General features: G+C 39.4%; 1 protein-coding gene across 1 annotated transcript; it reads right to left on the bottom strand.

Annotated features, from left to right (window-relative positions):
• Positions 1-3,381: 3,381 nt before the first annotated feature.
• Positions 3,382-7,736, bottom strand: LOC102780162 (recoverin-like). The gene is made up of 4 exons (XM_006804216.2): positions 7,679-7,736; positions 6,156-6,734; positions 4,526-4,637; positions 3,382-4,212 (listed from the first exon to the last, which is right to left on the bottom strand). The coding sequence occupies exons 2-4, from the start codon at positions 6,534-6,536 to the stop codon at positions 4,127-4,129; spliced, it is 579 nt and encodes a 192-aa protein (XP_006804279.1). The 5' UTR covers positions 6,537-6,734; positions 7,679-7,736; the 3' UTR covers positions 3,382-4,126.
• Positions 7,737-9,545: the final 1,809 nt, after the last annotated feature.

Here is a 9,545-nt window from a genome sequence, read left to right as displayed (position 1 = left end):
AAGTAAGCTATTAAGACTCGACTGTACACTGTGTTCGTGTTTTCCTCCAAAAACAATAAGTTCTGTTGGAGCAGCCTTTCAACGCCTCTCTCTGTCTCTGCTAGCAAAGTTGACCCAGACAACAAAGTAAAGCTAGTTTTCGGCTACGAGCCCGACACAGAACCCACCGTATTAGCCAGAGGTCCCTTTACTACGGTTCGGAGCCGCGGACCTTCAGTAACAGTAATAAATCACAGCAATAGTACATTCATGTAGTTGTAAACAGCATGATAATATATTAAGTAATCCAAAGTATTCAGAATACGTTACTCTCATTGAGTAACGTAACGGAATACGTTACAGAATACATTTTGGGGCATGTATTCTGTAATCTGTAATGGAATACATTTTAAAAGTAACCTTCCCAACACTGGATGTGAGTGGGTTCAGTTTACGTTTCCCCTGTCCCGTCGGCTCTGATTTCTCCCAGGTGTGTTGCCCTCCTGTCTCTCATCTCCTAATTACCTGGTGTGTATTTATACTGCGTGTCTGCCTGTGCTCCTCGTCGCGTCGTCTGTGTTTCTCTGTGAATCTTCTGTGTACTCAGCATTATTCCGTGTTTCACCGTGTCTCTCTGCTCCTCGCCCCGTGTCCTCCTTTTGTGTTAGTTTTCCCAGTCTAGGTTTATGTTTCGCTTCTGCCTGCTTCTTGGTTATTACTCACTGTAAATAAATCTCACTTGCACCTCCACCACTGGCTGCTATTTGGATCCTCCTTCTCACCTCCACACGACTGCCGCCCCAGCCGTGACACAGTACCTGTTAATGGTTCATTTGGGTCCCTCAGACACAGATACAGTAGATCAAGGAAAGAAAGAAAAAAGAAGGATCAACAATTACATTCACAGAGAGATTTGGATGTTCAGACAGATGCTTTCAAATGCTGGACAGAAGATTATGTCAGTAATCTCTGCAATCAGGGGAATGAGAACGGGAGAGAGAGAGAGAGAGAGAGAGCTTGACATCCTGCAGGGACAGAAACAGATAAAAGTCAACTGTAAGGTCTCTGAGCAGTATGTGGAGAGTAATTAAAATGTATATAAACAGTGGAATTATGCAACAGTTACACAACCAACAACAAATACAAATTAGAGGCTTTTTAAAATCTGTATAAATTTGCATAAACAGACCTGTGTCACGTTTCATTTTGAACATTTTGGGAACACCTGAAGGTTCCCAGACACCAAACATGATGTTTTTGAAGGAAGCATCTGAAGTAAATTTATTCTTCTGTGACTTGAAGTGAATAAAAAAAGTAAGGCAGATGTCTCTAAGAAACTAGAACAAGAAAGTAGGTCTTTTTCTTATGAAACAACATTAATCTTTTATGCAGACACTTCTGTGTCTTGTGTAATTTAAGAAAGTGTCCACTGTTAAACAGGACATCTGGAGATGCGTGCATGAAGGATTTGGCTCTTATTTGTAGATAAAATATGATCATGGTGATTTTCCGATCAGTTTGGTTTGGTGACAGATTTCTGCTACTGCAGCAACATAAAAGAGGAGATTTTGATGCAGAGGTATTTAAAAATCCACACAGTAATACTTGTTTCTTAAAACCAATTTTAGATTATTTTGGATTATCTACAGACCATACTGAGAACACCAAGGATTCGTTAAATCTGAACTATTCACAGCGGGATACAAGGATTGTACTATAAATAGTTTTGTTTTTTTGGTTTGCTTTTTAGGGTTTTTTATTGTTCAAATGTAGTTCTTCTTTTTTTTAGTAGGACAGTTACAGATAATGCATTATTAAGGTTTGAGTCATCAAAAAATATATATGGGAGAAGATAAATGGGAAAGGATGTAATAATAAAGAGACACAGTCATTAACAAGAAATTTAGTCATCACTTACTTCCAGTGTTGGGGAGTAACGGAATACATGTACCGCCGTTACGTATTTAAAATACAAAATATGAGTAACTGTATTCCGTTACAGTTACCGTTTAAAAAGGTGGTATTTAGAATACAGTTACTTTGTTGAAATAAATGGATTACACAGCGGTACTTCCCTGTTTCATATTGTGGCGGGTCAGGACTGTTTGGGTTTTGTTTGACAGCTACGTTCTGTTGTTCCAGGCGGCAGCGTTACGGTTGCCATGGTTACAGAGTGACGCTCTGTCTCTGCGTGTTTCCTGGGTGAGAGAGCGCCTGTTGTTGTTGTTGTGCTAAGCTAATAGGCAGAATGCTACAGGTATAGCTCTAAAGAATGTAGCATCATAGGCAGTGTAGTCCGTGCTGCAGGGAGAATGGACTGCCATACACGTTATGTGTCTGTGAGCGAGGGAGGGAGAAAAAGGAAAAGTACGAGCTGTCATCGAGCAAAAATGGGAGCTGGAAGCATGTAAATATAATAATAACCACTGCAGCCAAGAAGAGAGCCTGACGAGCCCAGTTGTAAGTAAGCTATTAAGACTCGACTGTACACCGTGTTCGTGTTTTCCTCCAAAAACAATAAGTTCTGTTGGAGCAGCCTTTCAACGCCTCTCTCTGTCTCTCGCTAACAAAGTTGACCCAGACAACAAAGTAAAGCTAGTTTTCGGCTACGAGCCCGACACAGAACCCACCGTATTAGCCAGAGGTCCCTTTACTACGGTTCGGAGCCGCGGACCTTCAGTAACAGTAATAAATCACAGCAATAGTACATTCATGTAGTTGTAAACAGCATGATAATATATTAAGTAATCCAAAGTATTCAGAATACGTTACTCTCATTGAGTAACGTAACGGAATACGTTACAGAATACATTTTGGGGCATGTATTCTGTGTTCTGTAATGGAATACATTTTAAAAGTAACCTTCCCAACACTGCTTACTTCAGCACATTTCCTGTTTTTGACACAAAAACTGTGCAGCTGTGTAAATAGCAGTGGAATACTTCAGCAACTACAGATTGACATTTTTTCTTCACTTCTTCATTTCGAGCACGCTCTAATAAAGAAAAAACGGCAATATTGTCACGGTTGCTTTATTAACTTTGTCTTGACATTTTGTGCAAGTACTGCATACTTAGCTGTGGAGCATCAACAGTGGAGTTACATCACTATGACCTGAACTACAGATGTGTATACCGGAAAGCCAAATCCTTTTCAGAGAGTAAATGTGTTATGATGTGGCAAAAAGGAACAAAATGCAGACTTGAACAAAAAAATATGAACTTCAATTAGGTGGCATGCATCAGTCAATCAAAATCTGCATGTTTGTGTACTAAAATTTTTTTTTTTTTAAATGTTACAGAAGCCATTTTCCAGTTAACAATGTTTTTGTTATTTTGTTAAGTTCTTAATTTTAAGAAGAAATCACAGTTTTTAGATTTAGATTTACATCGACATAAAAAAGACTTTTGATAATAACTTTTTATTACAATTCCAACATGTTGTTTTATTCAGTGTATTGTACAGGACCAAGACTTGATTTCACATGTTGTCTTACAATAACAAGTCTATTCTCCATATTCACCACTTAACTAGGACATTGAACATTTAAGACTGTGACATATGGATACAATAAAGAATGTAAAAGACATGAAATTAGACCAGGATAATGGAAACCTCCTGCATTTACTGTAGTGACACCATGGGCTATATGTTGGTTTGGGTTAGAAAAGGAGGTAGAACATAACTTGTGGTAGTAATAATTTTGGCTACTCTGAATGACACTTTGTAGCTTTCATCTTCTTAAGAAATTCAAATTAAATACTTAGTTTCTAAATGTGGAAGAAGCGATCAGAAGATGGACATTTTATTTACATGCTGTAAAAGTTTGTTCACCGGTTTAAGAGGGGATGTTGTCTGTATGGTAGACACATACCTGTGATACTTTGAAATTTGAAATGCTTACAGTTTGTCCCATTTTTATCCTCAACATTTTATGCGCTGTAAGCAACTTAGACAGCACATATGGGTATACAATAAATGTTATAAAACCATTCAAGAGGTTCTGTGTCATTGTTTAAATTACACCAACTGGTCACTATCATCACACCTACAATGTGTTCATGTTTTGTGAAATTGCTGTCAGGTGAAGTGGACAAAATAAAGACTGACAGAACTAGAGAAATATACAGTGAAAATGTCTGAACAGCTACTTTGAAGGTGAGTATTGAATCAAGCGAAGAGCTTCGTCATTATCCAAAACTCCCTGGATGAACTCTCCTTCTGCAATTCGGTCTGCAAAGAGAAAAAAAAAGTTTCTTATAGTTTATTAGTTTTGTTTATTTGGAGTAATATCAAAAACTAAAAGGAAGTCTTCAAAGATGGACATTAAACATAGATACACTTAAAAGGCATTGCAATTACAAACTGTGTAATTGAGGAATGTCATTTACTTTGATAGTATTACAATCCAGTAGCCTAACCTATGACTACCAGATTTGTCACATTCCTCGGGGATTTACTTCTAAACCAGTGTTTTCACTATTGCAAGTCTGATCTACTTATCTGTCCATATCCAATGTCCATATACGTCTTCACTATTTCTTACCGTTGTCACCCTTGTCAAAATAGTTCCAGAGTTTATCCGCCCTCTTCTGAGCTGTGTTTTCATCTTCAGGCAACGTTTCTATCTCTTCTGGGGGAATCAGCTTAAAAATTGCCTGTCAAGGGAAAAATAACAAAATTTGGTGAAAAGTGAGAAAAGATTTCACTTGTGTGAGCTACAGCTGTATACAGTGAAATCTATTTTTGTGGCTGCAGAGGGAAACGGAGCCGTTGCACCCAAATCCTCCTTTAATCTGAACCGCTTTGTCACATCTATGAGCTGATGAGCTGCCTCGCAAACCAAAACAGCAACAAACTGCTGTGATTCTACAGATTAACCAACCAGCTCTTTAGGTCTCTCTGGCTTTATTTAGTGAATATATGAATACTAATCTTTAAGAATGAAATGTGGCTGTTCTAATAAGGTTTCCAAGCAATATAAAGATACATTAACACTGCACAGCACAGTAATACTCCTCAGCTGCCTGTCTTAAGAATATATGATTTTGTTAAGTACTGCAAAATTTTATTTTTCCAAATGTAAACCGAATAATTTTGTTACATATCAGGGAGGATGAGCACTACTGTGGGCACAAAAAACTAAAGTGAGAAGGCACTGGCTTTATATAATTATAAGTGCCTTTTTATATTAGTCTGCATACTGTCAACAAATAATGATGCTTTTTGATGAAAGTTTCCAGTTTTCTCTCTAAAAAATAATTTGAGTGGGTGGTAGATAAAACGGATTAATTTTCAATTCCATTCAAATTATTTCAGTTAAATTTTACTTTGTATTATTATATTATTAATACATTTATAGCACCAGATCATATCAAATATTGCCTCAATGTGCTTTATTTTTGCAATTTTTTATGACATCAAACAAGCTCAAACACTGTCTTAAATAATCCTGTGTGCCCATCACACACATGTTTCCATTATACTTCATTTGCTATTCAAAGTTTAATAGCTAACATACTCTCATGCTTCTTTGAAATGTATTAAAATTAGAACATTTCACTTACTAAGAGTAAAAAAACGAATATGTGGAAAACCGAGGCTACGTGTGACATATTAGAATAGAATAATCCTTTAATTTTCCCACAAAGGGAAATTTGGGTGTAACAGCAGCAAGAAAGACACATATACAAACAAACAGTACGCAAGACACAGAACAGAAACATACACAATTTTTACATATTTACATCAAGGACATTACCTGTTACCAAGGACATTACCAAGGATTTTAGCTATGGACATTTCAACCTTTGTGTAAAACTTTGCAAGATTATGTCGATTTCTTTAGGGTTAAGTTAAATGCAATCTATTTATCAGCATTAATACATTTTTTTATTTATGATCATATATAAGAAAATGAAAATATAAACCCACGTTTAAGCTCAGAATTCAAGCATGTTTGGAGTCTTAATTTCAACTATAGTGTCCTGTTTTGCTATTTTACAGGTTGCACATGTAGTTCAAGACAGTCTAACATCATCTTCTATGCAGATAACACGTTTGTCTACCTTTGTTCTTGTGAATCCACCTGTTTCTGTAAACAGTGTGCAAACATCTAGAAGCCAAAGCTAAAGGAAAAGCCGTGATTTAGCACTTCATCACCACCCACCACTCACCGTGCAGATTTCCGAGACCTCCGACTTGGTGATGTATCCATTCTTGTCCACATCAAACAGCGAGAAGGCCCATTCGAGTTTCCTGGTGGTCTTTCCTGTTGATGTCATGTGGAGGGCAATGATGTACTCCTTGAAGTCCAGAGTGCCATCATCGTTTGTGTCAAAGGAGCGGAAGACGTGTTGAGCATATGTATTGGCATCGCTTTCTGGAAAGAACTTGGTGTAGATTGCCTGAAACTCCTCTTTTGAGATGCGGCCATTTGGACACTGCTTCTTGAAGTTTTCATACCACTGGGCAATTTCAGTCTCTGAGAACTTGGTGTTGAGCTTCAGATCCTCCAGGATCTCTTTGGACACAGCTCCGCTCTTGCTGTTTCCCATTGCTGGTGTTTTAGTGATGTTTTAGAGCTTTATTTGAGAGTGAATATGTGGCCCCTGGCTCTTCTAGGGCAATTATAACCCAACTTTAACCTAAGAAGTTACCTCCTCTGCTTGGTCAAAGGGGTAACTATTCCCGGGGTATGGTGGCAGCCCTCTTGATCCTGTCTTCACCTGCTATTCAGCCCACCAACACAAAAGCTGTGAAAAGAACAGCCATATGGTAAGCTCTTTAAGCCACTCAACCATCTGTACTTCCAGCAATAGGTGACAAGGTTCATTTCAGGTCAAAAGTAAAGTCCTTGCCTATCGACATCGAAGTGTGCAAGTCTCTACCCTGTTGATCTCTTAAAATAAGCACCAAGCCAGGTTGCAACTGAGGACTCAAATAGACACGATCTTGGCCCATGAGTGCACCTTGTACGGAGAGTTATTTAGTCCTGGTAAGTTTCTATACTGAGCTTCATCCATACTTAGGAGTCTTATCTATCTATTACTTCATGGGAAAAAATGCTGTGCTTGCCAAAGTTTACATTTTCATTACCAATGTTGAGTAAAAACGGAAATGGCCGAACCATAAATGTATCTTCACATGAGTGATTGCATCTATAAGTGACAGTCAATCAATAGCTTTACATTTACACACTGGTAACGGTCTTCAAAAGTCAGCCTGCAGCTAAGCTTGTAGTGAACATTTGTACCTCTACAACTGGAAGACCCTTGTTTGATATAATAACTAGATCCAACATCATTACATGAAAACAAAAATGTTGTTTCCTTGCAAATTATAAAAAAAAAATTGTGCAAGTGATTATTTTAATAAAATGAATGAATTCGTCTGTGAGAAACATACATGAATAGGACGAAATTTCTCTTAATTATATTTTTAAAAATTCAGTTTTGGGTAAATGTCTCTTGTGAGCTGTAAAACAAAGAAACTCAAACAAAGAAAAGTTTCAGTTTCAAGTCAAAAAACTTGAATTTAACCATTAAGAAATAAAAGTTCATTGCTCATTAAATTGAGTTGAACAACACCTGATTAAGATGCCATAAAGTAATAAGTCTAACAGCATCCTTAGTGTTTCCACACTCCTTATAATCAGAATTTATCTTGCCGGTGTTGCTCAGCTCTTTCTGTCTCCTACCTGTGTGATCAGCTGGGGAGTCCAGGACAAACAGTGATGCTCTGTCTGTGAGTAGCTGAGGAAATGAACCTCCACCTGATGGGTAGAGTCAATTAATCTGGATCACCCTGAGGCGGAGCCACATCAGCACCCATGTGAGCCCCTGAGCTGCTGCTTCCTTTTCATGTATATATATATAGTCAAGAGGTGGCATCACTCATAAGAACCTTTTATGATGTTTCTCACAAATAACTTTCACTACTACTTATACTCAGCAAGTATTTTTGTTCATTATCAAGACTGAACAAAAGGCTCAAACCACTATTGATATATTCTCATTTCTTTGGTTTGACACACATATAGTTATACTATGATCAGGTTGTCATTTTGTGCCATTTTTCTGAATATTTTGCACTTTGTTGGAGATCTGGTCAGTCTGTCATTGTCATTGTGACATGAAAACAGAGCCTGTAAGGACATTTACAATGAGAAGCCACATTAAAATAGCTCCACCTGACGCTTGCAACAGCACAGATGAGAGCATCTTGTTGTGTTTGGCAGTCTGACTATGGCAGTAAATACTTTTTTTGTGCGTCCTGTCTGGCACTGTAGCAATCAGAATTATTGTCTGAAGGCCAAGAAAAATGCCCAACAGATTTACTTTCCCAAGTGGGCCTTTTGCTACACTGGTCCACTTGATTGTCATAGTTTATTTGATCTTTATTAGTTATTTTTATTCTAAGTTATTGTAATCAGGCCAAACTGGACTCGGGGATGGGAAAGAAAAACAAGAAGAAAAGTTCAGAAGAAAGTTAACAGAAGGAGAGGGAAAGAAAAAGGAGAAAAGACAATGAAAATCTGCTTCATCACCTTTGTCTTGTTTTTTTCTCTTTTTCTTTTCCTGGATCACCTGTTGAGAAAAAAAGAAAACAAGCAGAAGAAGACAAGAGTAATAGAATAAACAACATCACGATGATCTATGGGAATATAACAGTAAATACTAAATATTAAACATTATTGTGCAGCACGTAATATCGACAGCACAGTGTGCTTTGAGGTAGGAGCCAAAAAGGGTGTAGTTTGTGTGTGTGATCACCCTGTGTACACCTGTGAGCATGGACGCGCTTGTTTTTAAAAGGTTCCTTCATGTAATGATCTGCTAGAGTGTGGGGGGGGGGCCACAGCCCCGTCCTCCAGGGCATGAAGCAGGTATGGAGGAGATCAAAACTCCAGACATCCAGAGGCCCCCAGAACACAAGAGACCAAGGAAGACCAACAGAGGGGCAGCCGAGCCACTGTCCCAGAAAGAGCTGAGGAGAGCCCCAGATGAGGGGTCACTCAGCAGCCGCGGAGCAGAAGCCAGGGGGGGTTGCAGTGACGTGTCCGTGAGCTCCGCCGGCAGCCAGCTGCGCCAGAGTGACCGAGCCCCAGGCCGAGAGGCCGAGGGCACCCCACCCCCGAAGTGGACCGAGCGAGCCCCAGGCTCCAGGCCCCGATAAGCAGCCACCAAGGACTGAGCTGGTATGTACCTGGACACCCATGCCCGGATACATAGACCCACCAACGCACCGATGTCTGAGGGAGTCTGCCCCCGGCAGGGGAAGTGGTGGGGGGAGATAGGCCTCCAAACCTTAGAGGGCCTGAGATGTCCTCAGAGAGGTGGCGTCTGATACCCGACCTGACATATAGACACAGACATACAGGCACACACAGATACAAACATCCATTCCCACCCTCATGCTCTCATATGCAATTACTCAACACTCACCCAACGTGGAGACAGACATAGAGAGACACTGTACACACAATCACACTCCCCAAGCGTACTCTAAGGCCCGGGTCTAGGTACCCTTGCCCCTGGAGGGGGAAACTGCACCCGGACCCAGGT

This window comes from Neolamprologus brichardi, chromosome 22 (genome assembly GCF_056152115.1).
Source record: "Neolamprologus brichardi isolate AB-2024 chromosome 22, ASM5615211v1, whole genome shotgun sequence".
In the NCBI taxonomy this organism is placed as follows: domain Eukaryota; kingdom Metazoa; phylum Chordata; class Actinopteri; order Cichliformes; family Cichlidae; genus Neolamprologus; species Neolamprologus brichardi.
This window is presented reverse-complemented; position numbering and strand designations above follow the sequence as displayed.

Coding starts and splice junctions, on each gene's coding strand:
- LOC102780162 (XM_006804216.2), bottom strand. CDS start 6,536: ATGGGAAACAGCAAGAGCGGAGCTGTGTCCAAAGAGATCCTGGAGGAT. Junction 4,638..6,155: donor AGGTCTCGGAAATCTGCACG/GTGAGTGGTGGG, acceptor TTCCCTTGACAG/GCAATTTTTAAGCTGATTCC. Junction 4,213..4,525: donor TTTTGACAAGGGTGACAACG/GTAAGAAATAGT, acceptor TTCTCTTTGCAG/ACCGAATTGCAGAAGGAGAG.